Below are 23338 nucleotides of genomic sequence, written 5' to 3'. Positions count from 1 at the left end.
AGTAATTTCTTTGATCAGACTGGCTGTATATTTCATGTATTTCCTCATTCTGCCTTTCTCACATTATATACTGAGACCAGAAACTACCCTCTCAATTTCACCAGTGTTCAGTGAAGTAAACTTTCTGAATGTAGTTATTATGAATGGTCCACAAAAAAGATCTGAGAACTTACAATTCCTTAAATTTGACATGGCATGACGGAAGTAGCTTGTCAATATTGGCTCTAATGTACAATTTCCAGCACTTTGACATTTTCAACCATTTGAAAGCATTTTCAAATATTTGCTAAGAAAGATAACTACCGACACAAATGACTTTGCAATGTGGAATGTTCTAGTAGCAAAGTTAGGAGCAGCTCTAAAAATAACCTTGGTGGCTGAAGCTCTGGAATTCTGTCCATAATTCTCTCTAACATTTCTTAAGATGTTCTTTAAACATACATCTTTGACTGAGCCAGTGGCTACTTTTTCCTAGTTTCAAAGCACTTTGGTGTTTCATTGCATTTATGGCTGTTTTGCTAAAATGAGGATGATTATTGAAGGTAATTTTATTCTGTTGAGGCACATGGTTTTCAATATGTTGATGCATGTAGCGTTTTAACTGTCCAGTAGCATGGAAATTAGTTTTATATTTGAGTTACTTATAATTACGTTGTCAATTTCCTGCAATGTGTATAAGCTCCATTTATAACTTCATAGGTTGCTGCCAAATGCTATCAGAAGGGTGGAGAGTTGGAAAAAGAGAAACTAGCACAAGCTCATGATGCTGTTCTCAATGTACAAGTCAAGAAAAAAAGCTCAAGGTAAGCCCTGTTGGTTTTCATATTGACAATATTAGTGCCCATCTTTATGATGTGGTGTATCATCCTCTGTGCTGACCGCAAATCAAGAATCAACATTTGAATTCTGCTTCAGTACATTACTTTTTAAATACGGTTATTTCTGCTTGGTCCTGAATAATTTTCCCCTGTCAAAGCTACTTTGGTACCTTTTTGTATGTATATGTTTTACCAGCCAGTAGATCAACCTCCTTGTTTGGAAGTTCCTAATTTGGTTTAATTCAAATCTAGCCATAAGCTTTTTATTTTATTTCTTTTGGGAAAATGATTATCTTTGGCAAGGTTCTCATTTACTGCTGATCCTTAATTGCTCTTGAAAGATGCTGTTGGGTAGGAGGAAGGAAGTTCTGGAACTTTGAGCAGTAATACATTTCGTGGTCAGGATCGTGTATGACTTGGAGGTGGTGATGTTCTAAGGCACCTGCTGCTCCTTTCTTTTATGGTCGTGTAAGTCATGTCATAGTGAACTGGTGAGTAACAGCAATGCATTTTGTAGCGTCCATACGCAGCAACAGTGTGATGGCTGAGCAGTATTCTGCTGCCATACTCATACTCTGCAATTCTCGCTCTTATGCTAAGACATGGGACCAGAATTAGGTTTATTGTCACAAACATATGTCATGAACTTTGTTATTTTGTAGTACAGTACATAAAAATGCTAAATTACAATAATATATATTTTCAAAAATTTTAATTCAATAAATAGTATCCTGCAAAAAGAGAGGGAAAATAGTGAGGTATTGTTCATGGATTCATTGACCATTCAGAAATGTGAAGTCAGAGGGGAAGAAATTGGTCCCAAAGCTCTTGAGTGTGTGTCTTCAGGCTCCTGTACCTCCTCTCTGATGGTAGTAATGAGAAAAGGGCATGTTCTGGCTGATGGGGTACTTAATCATGGATGACACCTTTTGAAGGTGTCCTCGATAGTAGGGTGGCTGGTGCCCATGACACAGCTGACTGAGTTTACAACGTTCTGCGCTTGCCTTCTTCAAAATTGCTTCAATAAGTTGTACCCAAGATGGATCCTGTGAGTTGCTGACACCCAGGAACTTGAAACCACTAACCCTTTCCACTACTGACCCCTTGATGAGGACTGATGTATGTTCCCTCGACTTCTTCCTGAAGTCGACAATTAATTACTTGGTCTCACTGACGTTGAGTACAAGGTTATTGTTGCAACACCACTCAGCCAGCCGATTATCTCACTCTTGTATGCCTCCTCATCACCATCTGAAATTCTGCATACAGCAGTTGTGTCATCAACAAATTTATAGATGGTGTTTGCGCTGTACCTAGCTACACACTCATGGGTGTCGAATGAATAGAGCATTGGGCTAAGCATGCATCCTTGAGGTGCACCAGTCCTGATTGTCAGTGAGGAGGAGATGCTATTCCTGATCTGCACTGACCATGGCTCCCGATGTGGAAGTCCACGATCAAGTTGCCGACGGAGGAACGTAGACTCAGGTTTTGAAGCTTGTTGATTAATACTGAAGGAATGATGGTGTGGAACGCTGAGCTGTAATCAATAAACAGCAGCCAAAATAATGTTGGTCCAAAGCCAAGTGGAGAGTCAACAAGTTATATAACATTCCTTTTCCTGCACATTTCTGCATATTTATGTGCCTATCTAAAATTGTCTTAAACGATCCTATGCTCTCTGCCTTTACCACCACCCTAGCAGTACATTCCAGGCCCACATCACTCTCTGTGTCAATCAATCAATCAATTAAATAAACGACTGACTGACTAACTTGCCCCACACAGCTCACTTGCACTTTCACACTCTCAACATAAATACATGCCTTCCAGTGCTAAACATTTCAGATTTGGGGAAAAGGTACTGGTTGTACACCAATGGCACACATAGTTTTATAAATTTTATCAAATCTTCCTTCAGCCTCCGCTGCCCCAGCTGGTCTGACATCTCCTCATAGCAAGTCCTTCAAAGCAAGCAGCATCCTGGTAAATCTCCTCTGCACCTTAACCAAAGCCTCCACATCCATAATTGGGCAACCGTGGAGGCTGTGGCTGACAAGGGAAGTAAAGGACAGTATAAAAATAAAAGGGAAGAAGTATAACATAGCAAAGATGAGCGGGAAGCCAGAGGACTGGGAAACTTAAAGAGCAACAGAAGATAACTAAAAAGGCAATACAGGGAGAAAAGATGAGGTAAGCCAGCCAAGAATATAAAGGAGGATAGTAAAAGCTTCTTTAGGTATGTGAAAAGGAAAAAAATAAGTTAAGGGGTGAATTTATTATGGGGAACAAGGAAATGGCAGACGAGTTGAACAGGTACTTTGGATCTGTCTTCACTAGGGAAGACACAAACAATCTCCCAGATATAATAGTGGCCAAAGGACCTAGGGTAATGGATGAACTGAAGGAAATTTATATTAGGCAAGAAATGGTGTTGGATAGACTGTTGGGTCTGAAGGCTGGTAAATCCCCGGGACCTGATGGTCTGCATCCCAGGGTACTTAAGGAGGTGGCTTTAGAAATCGTGGATGCATTGGTAATCATTTTCCAATGTTCTATAGATTCAGGATCAGTTCCTGTGGATTGGAGGGTGGCTAATGTTGTCCCATTTCTCAGGAAGGGAGGAAGAGAGAAAACAGGGAATTATAGACCGGTTAGCCTGACGTCAGTGGTGGGAAAGTTGCTGGAGTCAATTATAAAAGATGAAATTAGGACACATCTAGATAGCAGTAACAGGATAGGTCCGAGTCAGCATGGATTTACGAAGGGGAAATCATGCTTGACTAATCCTCTGGAATTTTTTTGAGGATGTAACTATGAAAATGGGCAAGGGAGAGCCAGTGGATGTAGTGTACCTGGACCTTCAGAAAGCCTTTGATAAAGTCCCACATAGGAGATTAGTGGGCAAAATTAGGGCACATGGTATTGGGGGCAGAGTACTGACATGGATTGAAAATTGGCTGGCTGACAGTAGCGATTAACGGGTCCCTTTCGGAATGGCAGGCGGTGACCAGTGGGGTACTGCAGAGTTCAGTGATGGGACCGCAGCTGTTTACAATATACATTAATGATTTAGATGAAGGGATTAAAAGTAACATTAGCAAATTTGCAGATGACTCAAAGCTGGGTGGCAGTGTGAAATATGAGGAGGATGCTATGAGAATGCAGGGTGACTTGGACAGGCTGGGTGAGTGGGTGGATGCATGGCAGATGCAGTTTAATGTGGATAAATGTGAGATTATCCACTTTGGTGGTAAGAACAGGAAGGCAGATTATTATCTAAATGGAGTCAAGTTAGGAAAAGGGGAAGTACAACGAGATCTAGGTGTTCTTGTATGTCGGTCACTGAAAGCAAGCATGCAGGTACAGCAGGCAGTGGAGAAAGCTAATGGCATGCTGGCCTTCATAACAAGGGGAATTGAGTATAGGAGCAAAGAGGTCCATCTGCAGCTGTACAGGGCCCTGGTGAGACCACACCTGGAGTATTGTGTGCAGTTTTGGTCTCCAAATTTGAGGAAGGACATTCCTGCTATTGAGGGAGTGCCGCGTAGGTTCACAAGGTTAATTCCCGGGATGGCATGACTGTCATATGTTGAAAGATTGGAGTGACTGGGCTTGTATACACTGGAATTTAGAAGGCTGAGAGGGGATCTGATTAAAACATATAAGATTATTAAGGGATTGGACACGCTGGAGGTAGGAAGCATGTTCCTGCTGATGGGTGAGTCCAGAACCAGAGGCCACAGTTTAAGAATAAGGGGTAGGCCATTTAGAACGGAGTTGAGGAAAAACTTTTTCACCCAGAGAGTGGTGGATATGTGAAATGCTCTGCCCCAGAAGGCAGTGGAGGCCAAGTCTCTGGCTGCTTTCAAGAAAGAGATGGCTAGAGCTCTTAAAGATAGCGGAATCAAAGGTTACGGGGAAAAGGCAGGACCTGGATACTGATTGTGGATGATCAGCCATGATCACAATGAATGGCGGTGCTGACTCGAAGGGCCGAATGGCCTACTCCACCTATTGTCTATTGTCTAAGACTGATCACAGTTTTCTAAGTGTGGCCTGACCAAAGTTTTATAAAGATGTAACTTCCTGTCTCTTGAACTCACTGCCTCACCTAATAAAGGCAAGCAAGGCAGACACATTTTTTGCCTTCCTATCTTCAAGTGCAGCCACTTTTAAGGAGACATATATGTGGACCCACTTTCATTAACTGTGTACTCTCCAGTTATGTTGAATCTCCCAAAGTGCAGCACCTCACTTGGCCAGATTAAACTCCATCTGCTACTACTTTGCCTATATTAGCAACTGATCTATAACCTGCTGTAAATTATGCCAATCTTCTATGAAATTCACAATGCTACCTTTGTGGTGTCTGCCAACTTACCCACCCTGCCACATTTTCATCCAAGTCATTTATAGCTATGCCAAATAGCAGAGGTTCCAGTTCTGATCCCTACATATCACCCCTAGTCACAGACCTCTCCAGCATTAGACCCATCCACCAGTACCCATTCTTCTATGGGCAAGCCAGTTTTTGATCAAGTCACAGTGGATCCCATCCATCCTCATTTTCTGAATGAGGGTACCATGCAGCACTTTGTGAAATGCCTTACTAAAGCCGATATATAAAGAAAATTTAACAGTTCTACCTCCTTCAATCACCTTCATCAACTCCTTAAAAAACTCAGTGAGATTAGAAAGACATGACTTGCCCCTCACAAAGTTATACTGACTGTCCATAATTAGACCGTGCTTTCCAAGTGCTCTTAAATCTTACCCCTACAAATTCTCTCCATTATTTTCCCTACTACTGAAATGAGACTTGCCAGTCTAAATTTACATTCTTGAAAAAAGGAACAACATTAGTCACCCAGAAGCCCTGGTATCTGAAACCCGTACAGCTGGATTTCAAATAATCTCCACGTGTCAGATGTGGACTTGCCCAAAAATAAACTCTTCCCAATTAACTTTCCCTAGCTCCTGTCTGATGCCCTCATAATTTCACCCCACCTCAATTTAATACTTTCTTGCAAGGTCCACTTTTATCCTTATTCATAGCTATCTTAAAGATTAAGGAGTTTTGACCACTGTTTCCCAAGTATTCTCCCAGGTCAGCTACTTTGTCTTGCTCATTTTCTAGTACACGATAAAGTGCAGCCCTCTCTTTAGCTGGACTACCCACATACTGCTTCAAAAAACCTTCTTGGACACACCCAACAAATTATGCTCCATCTAAACATTTTGTATGAAGGAGTTACCAGTCAGTGTTGGGGAAGTTGAAGTTACCCACAGTGATAACACTAAGGTCTTTCTTCGCTCTTTTCCATAATCAGCTTGTGTTTCTATTTGTGGGGTGTTGTACTTTGGGAAGTCAGATATACGTGGAAAGTATATAGAACAGCAGGGTATTGCTGTACAGAGGGATCTTGGGGTCCAAGTCCAAAGCTCACTTAAAGTGGCCACACAAATAGTTAAGGTGCGATAGGTGTGTTGCATGCTTGCCTTCATTGGTCGGGGCATTCAGAATAAGAGTAAGGAAGCCATGTTGCAGGTTTATAAAAATTTGATTAGAACCTACTTGGAGTATTGTGTGCAATTCTGGTCACCCCATTAAATGAAGGATGTTAGACTTTGGAACGGGTGTAGAAGAGGTTTCCAGGAAGTTGCCTGAATTAGAGGGTATGAGCTATAAGGAGAGGTAGGACAAACTTGGGTTATTTTCTCTGGCCTGTTGGAGGTTGAAGGGAGAGCTGACTGAAGTTTGTAAGGTCATGAGAGGTATAGAGAGGGTAGACAGTGAGAATCTCTTTCAATGGGTAAAAATGTCAAGTAATACAGGACACATTTAGGTGAGGGGGAGTGGGGAACGTTAAAAAGAGATGTGCAGCCGAAGTTTTTTTAAACACAGATAGTTAGTTACCTGGAGTAGTGGTGGATTCAGATATGATAAAGGCATTCAAGAGAGTGTTAGACATGTGAGCATGCAGAGAATGGAATTATTTGCAGACAGAAAAGTTTTAGTTTAATTTAGCAACATGTTTGGCACTGATAGTGTGGTCCAGGGGGCCTTTTCCTGTGCTGTACCAGTTTCTGTGTTATACCTGAATCTCTCTCAACTGCACCAGCTTCTAAGCCACACATTGAGCTACCTCGCTAGCTTGAGGCACAGTGAGTATCTCAGAGATTACAACTCCAAAGTTCAAACTTACTACATAGCTTGCTAAATTATCATCGCAGTATGCCAACTTCTTGTCAATGGCGTTGATACGTATATGCAACAAAACCTCTGGTTGCTCACCCTCCACTTTCAGAATATCCTGTGCCTACTCAGAAACATTATTGACCCTGGCATCTAAGAGGCACTGCGTTATCCTCAAATCCCACTGGTGGCCACAGAAGTGCCCGTCAGTGCTCTGGTTAGAGAGTTCCTTATCACTGTTGCTCTCCTGGACTGTGTTTTATTCTGCTTTACAGTTGACCCAGCCATGGTGCCACTGAATCAGCTGATGGTGCTGTTTTCCCCAGACAGGCTGCTTCCACACCCCCCTCCCCCCAATAGTTTTCAAAATGGTATACTGTTATAAGGTCGTTAGGAATGTTACCAGGAGAAAATGCTCAATATCAAATGCAAGAAGAAAACTTGTAAATGTATTTGGAAGTTACAGGGATAAAGTTCTGAAATGCATCTGACAATTTTGCTGCACAATTGTGCATATCATTAGGGATAAACTCACTTTGACTGATAATCACCAAAGTATTTGGAGGGTAAGTACATTGATGAATGATTTCTTGGCACACAGTAATACTGAGCAGTAACTGAATCTATGGGGTTCGGAATGACATCTTTCTTACAGACTTTGTGAATTGCTGAAGTATTTCTTCAGTAAAAGGTATTTTTCCCCTATAAAGAGGAATAAAAATGCATCTTTTTACATTCCAGGGAAATTCAGATGGAATACCTTCAACTGGCTAAGACTTACCTGGAGTGCAAGGTTCCAAAACTCTCGCTGAAATGTTTGAGAAATGCAAAGGAGTTCAAACTTTGTGCAGAATTGCTTGAGAAATTAGGAAAGGTACGTGATCGCTGCATCTTTATTTATCTTTGTTTTATAAGATAATTGCTTTCACATTGCACCTTTTTAATATGATATCCCTCGTTCCAAGCATGTGCTTGTGTCTATCTAACTGCTTCTTATATGCCTCTATTGTACCTGCAACCACTATTCCTTGGCAGACATTTTCAAACACTTAACCGCTCTCTGTATATAAAAAAAAATGCCCTAAACAACACCTTTAATCTTTCCCCTATCACCTTAAATAGATATCCTCCAGTAGATGGCATTTCTACCCTGGGATAAAGATTCTACCTACCCAATCTATTACCTCTTTAATCTTGTAAACTTCATTCAGGTCTCTCTTTGCCCTCTGGTACTCCAGAAAAAAACAACTCGTTTGTCCAGCCTCTCTTTATAATTTATAAATTCCAATTCAGGCAGCATCCCTGGAAACCTTTTCTGCACCCCTTCTAAAGCCTTCCTATCCTTTCCGTAATTGGATGACCAGAAGTGCAGACAAACCAAAGTTTTATTTAGCTACTATCATGCTAGTGCCCTAACCAATGAAGGAAAGCATGCCATATGCCTTCTTTCAGCATGCCATTTACCATTAACCTTTAAGTTAATGGGGGGAAGTGGAAATCTCTTGCAACTATAATACAGTTTTTCTTTCATCTCTTTCTAATGTGTTATCTATCTGTTCTTCTACATTCTGCTAACTGGTTGGAGGCCTGTCGTAATATCCTGGCAAAATTGCTCAAATTTTGTTTCTAAACTCGACCTGTATCTGAAGAACCTTCTCAAACACCTTTCTTCATTACTGCAGTGATGGACTCTTTGATTAGTAATGTAATGCCCTTCTCTCTTCTACATAACCCCACCTCCACCATGTGTCAAACTTCTATACTCTAGATGGTTGAATTGCCAGTCCCACCTTGCTTTCCTAACTCAAAGATAGCAACGATATGTTATTCGCATGTGCAGCTTAATACTCATCTATCTCACATGTCAGGCTTAGTGCTTTAAAATGGATTGCATTTAGTTTTCCAGTCCTCCCATGTTCCTAATCTTGCCCATGTCTGCTAGGCTTTCTAGACTAACCTTGCTTTTGTTTTCTTCTACATGTGTAACTGAATCTCATCCCCAGCTGTGTGTCTTCCCCCCGATTAAATGGTTTAAAAACTCCCCAACAGCTGGTGCATGCCTTTTTGCTTGGATTTTAGCTACATTCCAGTTCAGGCTCCCACCAACCCCAGACCATGGTAGAGCACTGGGGAGACCATTCAACCCATAATCTTGTGCTGACCATGATGCCAATATATATACTAAATATTCTCCTTGTCATCTGTATCAACAGTCTGGATGATAATGTAAACCAGATAAGCAAACTTGCAGCTGACACCAAAATAGGAGGCATAGTGAGTGGACAACTGCAAAATAGGGTGTAGAATGGCAAATGGAATTTAATGAGGGTGAGGTGTTACATTGAGGTGGGACTTAGTGATCAGAAGGGCACTGAGGAGTGTGGTAGTACTGAAGGATCTGGGAATGCGGGCCCATAATTCCTTGGAGGTGGCATCACAGGTAGATAGGGTCATTTGGCTTAGGAATTGGGGTGTTATGTTGATGTTGTATAAGGCATTGGTGAGGCTTAATTTAGATGGAATATTGTGTGCAGTTCTGGTTACCAACCTACAGGAAAGATATCAATATAATTGGTAGGGTAGAAGAAAAAAATTACAAGGGTGTTGCAGGGACTTGAGGACCTGAGTTATAGGGGAAGGTTAAATATATTAGGACTTCATTTCCTGGAGTGTAGGAGGGTGAAGGGAGATTTGATAGACATATATTAAATAATGAGAAGGATAGATAGGGTAAATGCAAGCAGGCTTTTTCCACTGAGGCTGGGTGAGTCCAGAACTCGAGGTCATGGGTTAAGGGTAAAAGGTGAAATATTTAAGGAGAACATAAGGGAGAATTTCTTCACTCAGAGTGATAAGAGTGTGAAACAAGCTGCCAACAGAATTGGTGGATGTGTGTTGATTGCAATATTTAAGAGAAGTTTGGATTGGTACATGCATGGGAAGGTGCAGGTTGATGTGACTAGGCAGAACAATAGTTTGGTATGGACTATATGAGCCTCAGGTTGTTTCTGTGCTGTCATACTCCGTCTGTATCATCCACATCCGTCTATTCCCTACAAGTTCATGTGTCGATCTAAAAGGCTATTAAACTTCACTGAACTCTCTGCTTCCATTACTGCACCTGGCACCTACTACAGTATGCATAAAAAGCTTGCCCCTCAAATTGCCTTTAACCTTCCCCCATCCAATCTTAAAAGCATGTCTTCTCGTGTTTCACATGTCTACCTTGGTTAAAAGATCATAACTCTCACCTCTCATAATTTTAAAAACCTCTTATCAGCTCTCTCCTCAACCTTTGACGCTCTGGAGAGAACAACCCTAGTTGGCCAACCTTTCCTTTCAGCTCATAGCCTCTAATCTGGGCAGCACTCTGTTGGGACGACTAAGACAACAAGTGTAGTGTGACTGAAGTTTTATGTAGCTTCAGGATAACTTCCTTACTTTAATACTGTACACTCCTAACAATGATGACAAGCATGCCATGCACCCTCTTTATCACCTTATGTAGCCCCATTCAGTGAAATGTGGTTCAATGTTCCCTCTGTAGCTCAATGCAATTAAAGAGCCTACCATTATTTGTATGCTTTCTCCTTTCATTTGACCTCCCAAATGAAAGGAAATTTTAATTTAGCAGCTCAAATGAAAGGAGAACTTTATCCAGGTTAAACTCCATCTGCCACTTCCCTGCCCATATCTGTAACTGATCCCACTGTATTCTTTGATGTCCTTTATGCTGTCGTCCACAAATTTGCAAATCTGCCTGTCTACTTTTCATTCAGCTTTTGATATATATCATAAACAACAGAGTTTAGATAATTACATATATTGAAGGTTGAAATAGATTTGACAGATTGAGGGTTTGAGAATTATGAGGAAATGACAGAGAGTTGAGGCCAGCATTAATTAACTATGATTATATCAATGGTGGGGCAGGCTTGAAAAGCCTAATTGTTCTCTCCAGCTTCTACTTTCTTGTATCTTGTTCTCCTTAGTAAACCGGAGAAGTATTAATTTAAGGCTCCCAGCTATACAGGCACTGTTTGCTATTTTGGTTCGTAATAAGACCTATTCATGGCTTAGGTAGTCTTGTGCCTTTAAGATACGTAGAAAATAGAACATAAAAATCTACAGCACATTACAGATCCTTTGGCCCCCAGTGTTGTGCCAGCCATGTAACCTACTCTAGAAACTGTCTAGAATATCCCTACCGTATAGCCCTCTATTTTTCTAAGCTCCATGTACCAATCTAGGACCCACCACTCTCTGTGTATTAAAAAAAAACTTACCTCTGACTTCCCCCTTGTACCGACTTCCAAGCTCCTTAAACTATGCCCCTCGCATTAGCCATTTCAGTCTTAGGAAAAAGCCGCTGGCCATTCACACGATCAGTGCCTCTCATCATTTGATACACCTTAGGTCACCTGTCATCATCCATTGCTCCAAGGAGAAAAGGCCAAGTTCTCTCCAATCCAGGCAACATCCTTGTAAATCTCCTCTGCACTCTCTACAGTATCTACATCCCTTCTGTAGTGAGGTGACCAGAATTGAACACAGTACTCCAAGTGTGGTCTAACTAAGGTCTTACATAGCTGTAACATTACCTCACGGCTCTTGAACTCAATCCCACGGTTGATGAAGTCCATCACACCATATGTCTTCATAACAACACTGGCAAACTGCGCAGCAGCTTTGAATGTCCTCAAGACACAGACCCCAGATTTCATTGATCCTCCACACTGCTGAGTCTTACCATTAATATAATATTCTGTCTTTAAATTTGACCTACTGAAATGAACCATCTCACACTTATCTGGGTTGAACTCCATCTGCCACTTCTCAGCCCAGTTTTGCATCCTATCAATGTCCCACTGTAACCTCTAACAACCCTCCAGACTATCCAAAACACCTCCCAACTTTTGTGTCATCAGTAAACTTAGTAACCCACTCTTCTACTTCCTCATCCAGGTCATTCATAAAAATCACAAAGGGGAAGGGTCCTAGTATAGATTCTTGAGGAACACCACTGGTTACCGTCCTCCCTCACTTCCCACAGTAGCCTGGGGTATATCTTGTCCGGTCCCAGCGACTTACTTAACTTAGTACCTTTCAGAAGCTCCAGCCCACCCTCTTTCTTAATGTCTATACGCTCAGCATTTCCGTCCACTCTTAAGTCATCCCCACAGTTGCCAAGGTCCTTTTCGCCGGTGAAAACTGAAGCAAAGTATTCATTAAGTACCTCCACATCTCCGCTGACTCCATGCACGTTTCCATTATCCCTCCTGATTGGTCCTATTCTCGCACGGTTCATCCTCTTGCTCTTCACATACTTGTAGAATGCCTTGGGGTTTTCCTTAATCTTGCTTGCCAATGGCCCCTTCTAGCTCTCCTAATTTCATTCTTGAGCTCCTTCCTGGCACCCTTGTAATTTTCTAGAGCTCCAACAGTACCTAGTTTCTTGAACCTTTTGTAGCTTTTCTTTTCTTCGTAACTAGATTTTCTACATCCTTTGTACACCATGGTTCTTTTACCCTGCTATCCGTTCCCTGTCTCAATAGAACATACCTATGCAGAACGCCATGTAAGTAGTCAGAAAACTAAAATCACCCATCACAGCAACCCTATTATTATTGCACCGTTCCAGAATCTGCCTCCCTATCTGCTCCTCTTTCTGTTTTTTTTTTTTTACAGACCCTCCAACACCCAGTAGAGTTATTGCCCCCTTCCTGTTTCTGACATCCACCCACAGTGACTCAGTAGACAATCCCTCCATGACTTCCTCCTTTTCTGCAGCCACGATACTACCCCTGATTAACAATGCCACTCTCCCAAGTATCCAAAACACTTTGCATTTTCCTCAATCTTGTCATCCAGTAGTATTTTACACCCTCTCTTTGCCTCCTCATCTTTATACATCATTGTTGCTGAAAAGATTCCTGGAAGTGTTTTTCATACAATGTTTTGCAAGATTTTCACTACATTGAAACACGAGACTGCAGATGTTAGAATGTGAGCAGCACACGAACTTTGGAGGTACAGCAGGTCAGGCAGCATTTATGGAGGGAAATCGACTGCTGATATTGCAAACCAAGACTCTTCATCTGGAGCCAACATTGATTTCAGCTAATTACAAATGTACGCCGCCTCAAGATATCTTGAGAATAGGCAGCATATGCTGGCCTGACTAACAGCACTATCCTTGTTAAATTGAAACTAAAAGCAGCAGCAACAATTTATTATTACAATTTAATGTCCAAGAAATAGTGGATGCATTAGTGATAATTTTTCAAAACTCGTTAGATTCTGGACTAGTTCCTGAGGATTGGAGGGTGGCTAATGTAACCCCACTTTTTAAAAAAGGAGGGAGAGAGAAACCGGGGAATTATAGACCGGTTAGCCTAACGTCGGTGTTGGGGAAACTGCTGGAGTCAGTTATCAAGGATGTGATAACAGCACATTTGGAAAGCGGTGAAATCATCGGACAAAGTCAGCATGGATTTGTGAAAGGAAAATCATGTCTGACGAATTTCATAGAATTTTTTTGAGGATGTAACTAGTAGAGTGGATAGGGGAGAACCAGTGGATGTGGTATATTTGGATTTTCAAAAGGCTTTTGACAAGGTCCCACACAAGAGATTAGTGTGCAAACTTAAAGCATACGGTATTGGGGGTAAGGTATTGGTGTGGGTGGAGAATTGGTTAGCAGACAGGAAGCAAAGAGTGGGAATAAACGGGACCTTTTCAGAATGGCAGGCGGTGACCAGTGGGGTACCGCAAGGGTCAGTGCTGGGACCCCAGTTGTTTACAATATATATTAATGACTTGGATGAGGGAATTAAATGCAGTATCTCCAAGTTTGCGGATGACACGAAGCTAGGTGGCAGTGTTAGCTGTGAGGAGGATGCTAAGAGGATGCAGGGTGACCTGGATAGGTTGAGTGAGTGGGCAAATTCATGGCAAATGCAATTTAATGTGGATAAATGTGAAGTTATCCACTTTGGTGGCAAAAATAGGAAAACAGATTATTATCTGAATGGTGGCCGATTAGGAAAAGGGGAGGTGCAACGAGACCTGGGTGTCATTATACACCATTGAAAGTGGGCATGCAGGTACAGCAGGCGGTGAAAAAGGCGAATGGTATGCTGGCATTTATAGCAAGAGGATTCGCGTACAGGAGCAGGGAGGTACTACTGCAGTTGTACAAAGCCTTGGTGAGACCACACCTGGAGTATTGTGTGCAGTTTTGGTTCCCTAATCTGAGGAAAGACATCCTTGCCATAGAGGGAGTACAAGGAAGGTTCACCAGATTGATTCCTGGGATGGCAGGACTTTCATATGAAGAAAGACTGGATGAACTAGGCTTGTACTCATTGGAATTTAGAAGATTGAGGGGGGATCTGATTGAAATGTATAAAATCCTAAAGGGATTGGACAGGCTAGATGCAGGAAGATTGTTCCCGATGTTGGGGAAGTCCAGAACGAGGGGTCACAGTTTGAGGATAGAGGGGAAGCCTTTTAGGACTGAGATTAGGAAAAACTTCTTCACACAGAGAGTGGTGAATCTGTGGAATTCTCTGCCACAGGAAACAGTTGAGGCCAGTTCATTGGCTATATTTAAGAGGGAGTTAGATATGGCCCTTGTGGCTGGGGGGATCAGGGGATATGGAGGGAAGGCTGGTGCAGGGTTCTGAGTTGAATGATCAGCCATGATCATAATAAATGGTGGTGCAGGCTCGAGGGGCCAAATGGCCTACTCCTGCACCTATTTTCTATGTTTTCTATGTTATTTTCCTGTTTCTTTTTCAGGTGGGAGAAGCAGCTACCATGTACAGAAGAGCTCAGTGCTACAGACAATCTGCAAGGTGTTTTGAACAACTGTGCCAGTTTGAAATGGCTCTCAAAATGCTCTGTTGTGGTGAATTGTATGAAGAAGCTGTACAGGCTGTGTTGAGGTAATGTTCAGACATTTACAGTCTGTATTTATTGTGGTAGACGTTTGAAAGCTTTGCCGTGGGAACCGTACTTTATACCACCTGTTATAAATGTTCTTTCTTTCTTGTTTTATAGTTCTTTGCATGCTATTTATTCCAGTGTGTGTTGTGACTTGATTGAACAGTTACTCACATATATTATACATTCTTTAGGTAGATCCATCCCTTAGAACTGTTTTCAGTTGAAATAAACAGACTACCTTGTAACTGAAGCACAGCTGGCTTATCATAGAGTTTATACAACAAGGAGGCAGGCCTTTCAGCTCAACTGGTCCATGTCAACCAAGCTGTCTATCTGAGCTAATCCCATTTGCCTTTATTTGCTATTGGTATTTATATTAATTTGTTTTTGCCACATGCACTCAGATACAGTGTAAACCTTGTTTTGCATGCCACCCGTCATGATATAAAGGTAGTCAAAAGAAAACAGAATTCACATATAGTGCTATGAAGAAGTTGTAGTTCAGGTTGACGAATAAGAGTGCAAGGGCTATGACAACACAGAATGGGTGATTAAGGCTTCAAGAGTTTATCTTTTAATGTATGAGAGGTCCATCCAAGAGTCTAATAACATTGAGATAAAACTGCCTTTGAGTCTGGTGGTTTGTACTCTCAGGCTTTTGTATCTTCTCCCAGACAGGTGAGGGAAAAAAGAGGGTGACTGGGATGGGAAGGATGCTTAATTATCTCAGCTGCTTTCCCAAGGCAGTGGGAAGTAAGATAGAGTCATAGAAGGGAAGAAGGCTTGCAGAATTGACTGGGCTGTATTCATCACTTTTTGCAGTTTCTCATTGTCTTGGGCAGCGCAAGCTGTGATGCATCTGGATGGGATGCTTTCTATGGTGCAGAAATTGGTCAAAGTTATCACTGCCATATCAAATTTCCATAGCCTTCTGATGAAGTATAGGCTTTCTTGGCCACAACCTTCATGTGGCTGAACCAGGACAAATTGTTGGTTGTACTTGCGTACATCTTGAAGTTCTCAACCATCTCCACGGCACAATTGATACAGCCAGGGCCATGTACTTCACCCCACTTGCTGAAGTCAATGACCGGCTCCTTCACAGTTGAGGGAAAGGTTGCTGTCTTGACGTCATGTCCCAGTCCTGCAGTCTGTCTTGTTGTTAGAGATCCAGTCCACTACAGTGGTATCATCCACAAGCTTATAAATGAAGTTGCACAAGAATTTGGCAACACAGTCATGAGTAAATAGGAAATATCGTAAGGGGCTGAAGACGTAGCCTTACGGAACACTGGTGCTAAGGCTAATCATGGAAAAGATACCTCTACTGATTGTGGTCTGTTGCTCAGGAAACCAAGGATCCAGTTGCGGAGGGAGTCCTGGGTTTTGGAGTTTGGTTGGGATTATGATATTGAAGATGGAGTCTATCTCATAGTGGTCATGTCTATATGTCTTTAAATTTTGTAATTGTGGTCTCACTAGTTACCTGTGCAGCTGTAATAAAAAAATCAGCACCTGCAGCAATGAATGCAATTGTGTTCAATGTCATCTTCACCACACTTCCTACAAGTGGCTTATACTGTCTGAACGTAAAAAAGACATTTATGAGAAACAAAAACACATTTGGTTGGCATCCGAGCACGTCGCCATCTTACAGGCAGCTCACCCTGCTCTGCTTGGGCACTGGTCTTATTGTTGCCCTTTTGAAGTGGATGGGAGCCTCTGACTGCAGGAGTGAGAGATTCAAAGATGTCCTTCAGCACACCTGCTAGTTGGTTTGCACAGGTCTTCAGTGCCCTACCAGGTACACCATTAGGGCCTGACGCCTGGAGAGGGTTCACGCTCTTGAAAGATATTCTGGCAGCAGCCTTTGAGACAGAGATTACTGGGTTACCAGATGCTGCAGGGATTTGCACATGTGTAGTTTTATTCTCCCTTTCAAAGCATGTATAAAAGACTTTGAGCTCACCTGGGAGTGAAGTGTTGTAGCCATTTTTGATCTTGGGTTTCACTTTGTAGGAAGTAATGGCCTGCAAACCCTGCCAAAGGGAATGTGCATGTGATTCCATCTCTAATTTCAATCAGGATTGTGTTTTCACTCTTAAAGTAACCTTCTGTATGTTGTATCTATACATCTTGGAGAGTTCTGGATCACCGGTCTGGAATGCTACAGATCTAGCACTCAGCAGACTATGAATCTTCTGGTTCATCCACAGATTTTAGTTTGGATATGTCTGGTATGTTCTCGAAGGCTCATACTTATCTAAGTACAAAATAAACTGCAGATGCTGGGGTCAAAGCAACACTCACAACACGCTGGAGGAACTCAGCAGGTCAGGCAGCATCGGTGGAAACAATGAGTTGACGTTTCAGGCCGGAACCCTTCATCAGGACTGTAGAGGGAAGGGAACTTATCATACTTATCTATGTAGCTCTTGATGAAGTATGTGACAACAGTGGCATATTCATTCATATTAGAAGATGAATCTCTTGACTATTGTCCAGTACACCCACTCAAATCAGTACTGTAAGAGCTCATCCACCTCCTTTGACCATATGTTCTTGGTCCTCAGCACTGGAGCTGCAGTCTTTAGTCTCTGCTTATAAGCCAGAAGTAGAAGTACGTGAGGTGATTGGACTTTCCAAAGTGTGTGGCCTAATAAGTGCCCTGCCTTTGTGAAGAATGGTGAAGCACTGCATCTGAAATGGTGAAGGTTAGCCATGTTTCCATGAAGCAAAGTGAAGCATCAGTCCCTGATGTCCCTCTGGTACTGCAATCTTGCTCTAACCTCTGGTACTGCATTGCTCTAAGGTCTTTAATTTTATTTTCCAGTGACCATATATTTTCCCGCAGGATAGCCGGGAGTGGGAGTGAGTGGGGGGGGGGGGGTGGAATGTCTAAAGCCTCTACATTTTATTTGTACCAGTATACTGGTGCACCTCTCTCCTTCCGTTTTCTTAAAAGGTGACTGCATTCACAACGCGTGTCTACCGATTTTTGAGTATGGATAGATGTTTTTAAAAGCCCTGAAATGATGTTGCCTACTGAAGTAGCCGCAATAATATTACTCATAATGGATTACAATACAATACAATACAAGCCAGTGAGCCCCAGATCAGTGGTAGGGAAGCTGTGATGAGGGTGTAGATGGATAGGATTTATGCACATTTGCAAATGTATGCCCTGTTTAGGGACAGTAAGCATGATTTTATGTGGGGCAGATTGTGGCTAGCAAACCTGATTGAGTTTATTGAGGGGTGACAAAGGTGCATGATGACACTAAGGCAGTGGACATTATCAACATGGACTTTAAGTAAGGCCCTCCAGGGTTGATTCAGTGGATAAAGATGCATGGATTTCAGGATGAATTGCAAGTTTGGATTCAGAACTGGCTTGCCGGATGAAGATGGAGAATAGGGTCGGAAAGCTGGTATTTGGGTTGGAGGGCCATGACCAGTGGTTTTTCATAAGGATCAGCGCTGGGACTCTGTTGTTTGTGATATAGATCAACGATCTGGGTGTAAATATAGTTGGGTGAATTATCAAGTTTGCTGATGACACCAAGATTGGTGGAGTTGTGGACAGCATAAAGAACTGTCATAGAATACAGCAGGATATAGATCAGTTACAGATGCAGGAGGAGTTTCATCCAGACAGGTGTGAGGTTCTGCACCTTGGAAGATCAAATCAAAGAAGAAAGTATACAGTTAATGGTAGTCCATTCACAAACAAGAGAAAATCTGACTGTACTCGAAAATCCAAAACATTGACTGTGCTCTTGCATAGATGCTGCCTGGCCTGCTGAGTTCTTCTAGCATTTTGCGTGTGTTGCAGTTAATGGTAGGCCACTTATCAGCATTGGGGTCCAGGTCCCGAAGTTCACTGAATAAGGAAGTAAAGAAGACGTATGACATGCTTGCATTTGTTGGTAGGAATGTTGAGTAGAAGAGTAAGGAAGTCATGCTGCAGTTATATAAAATACAGTCAGACCACACTTAGAGAATCTAATGCAGTTCTGGTTGTTCCAGTATAGGCTGTGTTATGAATCAGCAGCAATAGAGATGAATTTGAGTCGAGTTCTTATAAAATAAACGACATTTAACCTCTACTCAAATTAACATGGAACAGTAAATGAACGATTAACTTCAATGGATGTTAACAGCATTATACTTCTATAGTTATCAAACGATCGAACTTAAAAGAAAATTCTCAACAGATCTCATTTAAGCACAGTCTTAAGGTGGTAGTTTAATAAGTCCATATGATTTATGAAATAACTGAGAGGAGAGACTTCCCGAACCTTGCGATGAAGAAAAGTGGAAACTGCAGACGCCAGCTCCAGCTGAGAAATACCCTTTTCGAAGTTATGACATGGAGTACAAGTTCTCAAAGCAACTGTTCTTTCTGACGGAAGTGGTCATCGCACAACCCAAACCGTGTAAGGGTTAACAAAAAGTGTGTGCCACTTACGGACGGTTCCAAATGCCAGTCACACCCGTAATGCGCCGAATGCCGCTGGTTAACCCCAATCCCTCTGGGATTCGTTCGGATTCTTCACTCTCACTCTCTCTTCTCCGATGGCGTAACTACCACCGATAAGTTCCTACCAAAATGAACTACGCAAAAAATGCAGTCTCCCCTTATATACCAGTTAACACGTGACATCACATCACAAGACAATTACATCATATTCACAAGATACTCACGGGACAGGTAACAGATGGATGTGGAGAGTGCAGAATAGGTGTACCATGATGCTGCCTGCATTAGAGGTTATGAGCCATATGGACAGGTTGAGTAAATTTAAGATTTTCCTCTAGAACATTGGAGGTTGAAGGATGACCTGATAAAGGTTTCTAAAATTATAAGAGGATAGAGGGGAAGGCAGGATTTTTTCTCTAGGTAGTTATTTCAAAAACCAGAGGGTATGCTTTTAACGTTAGAGGGAAAGAAGTTGAAAGGTGATGTGAGAGACAATTTTTTTACGCAGAGAATGGAATGGTAACTGAGGAATGGGTTACCATTGGTAGTAATGAAAGCAGGCAATTTCTCAGGGTTTAAGAGGCTTTTAAGGAGATGCATGAATATGAAGAAAATGGGAGAAGAGGGTGCATGTTTGAAATACTGGAGGAAGATTTTTAATATAAACTTGCACTCATGGAAGATTTTAACTTCTCTGATATTGACTGGGCCACACAAAGACTGTTAAGGGCCTGCCTAAGATGAAATTTGTAAATGTGTCCAGGAACTTTTCCTGAGTCAATATTTATGTAGGGACAAACTTAGGAGCGTACAATATTGGGGTCTCCTGTTGGGGAATGAGGCAGGGCAAGTAACTAAAGTGATCGTCAAGGAACAATTTGGCAACCGTAATTCTATTAGTTAAGATACTGATGAAAAAGGATAGTACAGGTCCGCATGGCTTACTTTGGGGGAATTAGACAGGATCCTAGCAGAGGTTGATTAGGTAAAATTATTTGATTGGAGGGACATTGGAGAGAGTTGGTTCCCTTGGCAAATCAGCTTTGTCCTGAGGCACAGGAGATGACTGGGGTTTTTAATGAGTTTCTCTTTGGTGTTTACTAATATGCTCGAGGGATAATTAGATTAGATTATGAAGACACGCAGTCCTCCTTTATTGTCATTTAGTAATGCATGCATTAATGGAAGCAAGTGTAATGTTTTGGAGCATATTCATGTTACCAAAGAAGAGGCATTTGCAGTCTTACAGAGCATGAACAGGAAAACAGATTATTATCTGAATGGTGGCCAATTAGGAAAAGGGGAGGTGCAACGAGACCTGGGTGTCATTATACACCAGTCATTGAAAGTGGGCATGCAGGTACAGCAGGCGGTGAAAAAGGTGAATGGTATGCTGGCATTTATAGCAAGAGGATTCGAGTACAGGAGCAGGGAGGTACTACTGCAGTTGTACAAGGCCTTGGTGAGACCACACCTGGAGTATTGTGTGCAGTTTTGGTCCCCTAATCTGAGGAAAGACATTCTTGCCATAGAGGGAGTACAAAGAAGGTTCACCAGATTGATTCCTGGGATGGCAGGACTTTCATATGAGGAAAGACTGGATCGACTAGGCTTATACTCATTGGAATTTAGAAGATTGAGGGGGGATCTTATTGAAACGTATAAAATCCTAAAGGGATTGGACAGGCTAGATGCAGGAAGATTGTTCCCGATGTTGGGGAAGTCCAGAACGAGGGGTCGCAGTTTGAGGATAAAGGGGAAGCCTTTTAGGACCGAGATTAGGAAAAACTTCTTCACACAGAGAGTGGTGAATCTGTGGAATTCTCTGCCACAGGAAACAATTGAGGCCAGTTCATTGGCTATATTTAAGAGGGAGTTAGATATGGCCCTTGTGGCTAAAGGGATCAGGGGGTATGGAGGGAAGGCTGGTACAGGGTTCTGAGTTGGATGATCAGCCATGATCATACTGAATGGTGTGCAGGCTCAAAGGGCCGAATGGCCTACTCCTGCACCTAGTTTCTATGTTTCTATGAAGGTGGATAAATCTCCAGAAACTGGTCAACTACATCCTCTGTTTTTGTTGGAGGCTAGAGAAGAAATTGCAGAGGCCCTTGGGGAGATACTTGCTTCATTATTAGCTACTGGTGAAGTTCCAGAAGGAGGGGCGTGGTTGAGGTTATGGGTCAAATACAAGTAATTGGAGCAACCAAGCTGGACAATGTGGTAGGCGTGGACTCATTGACCAAGGGGCCATTATCCATACTGTATTGCTCTCTGACCTTAAGATCGGCATGGTATCACGAGCCAAATCTGTACTGTATTGTTCCAGGTTTTGTGATTCAGCTTTCTGTGGTGGAGTTTCATAGGTTTGGCACTATCTGTGAGAAGAATTTTCTCTTTATTGCTGCTTTTATTGGCTTGCCCCTTGTCCTTAGACCATTTATTTCAGGGCTAGACACCCTGGCCTTGCCAATATCCTTCCAGTCTCTAACCTGGGCTGTTCTGTTTGGCTTTTGTGGATTTCTGAGTGTCCCCCCTCAATCTATTGCATTCTAATAAAAATAAACCACAATGAGTCAATTAATGTCCTTGCATTGCTGCTGTCATTCCCAAGATCTTTCTGCACTGAATAGTCTTATGTAGCAAGACTGTCAGATAAGAAGACCACATTTGCATGCAGTACTCAAGGTGTGGTCTCACCGAACCCTGTACAACTGCAATATGACATCTCTGCTCCTACATACGAGTTCTCTTATTATGAAGTCCAGTATACAGTTTGCACTTTTAACCGCCTGCTGTGCACACATCCTTAGCTATTGATACAGAGGTGCATTCAGGTGTCTATTCACTTTCACCTTTCCTACTCTATTGTTGTTCAGATAATAGTCTGCCTTAAATTGCTACCAAATGCGTAACCTGACAGTTATCATTATTCCACATCTACCATGTAACTACCCAATCCTTCATCCTGACTGCATCAACCTAGAGTTTCTCTGCATCCACCTTAAGCGTTACATTCACTTCAAGCTTTATATCATCCATAAACTTTGAGATATCACACTTAATAGTCTCATCTGAATTAGTAATATTTAGGAATAACACTGATCCCAGTGGTACCCAATTTGTTGCTGCCTGCCATGCAGAAAAAGACCAAGCAATTCAGTTGTTTTAGCATCTTAACCCCAATCCCAAGTATTTTAATTTTGCATGCTGTTCTATTTTGTGGGACCTTATTGAAAGATTCTTGAAAGTTCACTGACTATCCTTTTACCTGTTCTGTATCTTCAAAATATTCCATTAAGTTTGCGAAGCGTGATGTTATCTTTCACAAACATGCATAGACTTTATCTAAAAAGAAAAAGAAATTTGTTGTCTCTCTATGCCTCTTACAATTTTATAAACATTTATCAGCTGTCCTGTCAGCCTCCACCACTCCAGAGAAAACAGTCCAAGTTTGTCCAAACTCTTGTTACAACACATGCCCTCTAATCTAGGCATCATCCTGGTAAGCCTCTTCTTCACCCTCTCCAAAGCTTCCACATTCTTCCTGTAGTGAGACAACCAAAACTGAATGCTACTTTCCAGCTGTGAGCTGACAGGGGTTTTATAAACCTGCAACATCGCTTCCTGATTCTTGAACTCAGTGTCTCAACCAATAAAGGCCAGCTTGCTATACCCCTTCTTTACCGCTCTAATTAGATTAGCCACAGTCTTGGGGCCAATATGATTCTGATTCATGTGCTCGTGTCGTATGGAAGAAAGAAACAAAGGGGCACAGTTGTGTTCTCATGTACCCACTGCCCTTTTCTGGCAGTAGGATTTGCAAGTTTGAGAGTTGCGATTGGTGTAATTGAGACTGCATCCATTTTGTGGTTGGTACAAAGAGCA

General features: G+C 42.0%; 1 protein-coding gene across 8 annotated transcripts in view; it reads left to right on the top strand.

Moving 5' to 3' along the window:
* The window catches only part of LOC140200139 (TPR and ankyrin repeat-containing protein 1-like), a 152534-nt gene that overhangs the window by 114995 nt on the left and 14201 nt on the right, over positions 1-23338 (top strand). For all 8 annotated transcript variants that reach the window (XM_072263029.1, XM_072263010.1, XM_072263039.1 and 5 more), the window contains 3 exons: positions 700-803; positions 7759-7891; positions 14821-14966. In XM_072263029.1, coding sequence (XP_072119130.1) covers positions 700-803; positions 7759-7891; positions 14821-14966 — 383 coding nt within the window. The remainder of the gene's footprint in view (positions 1-699; positions 804-7758; positions 7892-14820; positions 14967-23338) is intronic.

This window comes from Mobula birostris, chromosome 1, assembly GCF_030028105.1.
Source record: "Mobula birostris isolate sMobBir1 chromosome 1, sMobBir1.hap1, whole genome shotgun sequence".
In the NCBI taxonomy this organism is placed as follows: Eukaryota; Metazoa; Chordata; class Chondrichthyes; order Myliobatiformes; family Myliobatidae; genus Mobula; species Mobula birostris.
Note: the sequence above shows the minus strand (reverse complement) of the source record. Positions and strands in the feature narration are given on the sequence as shown.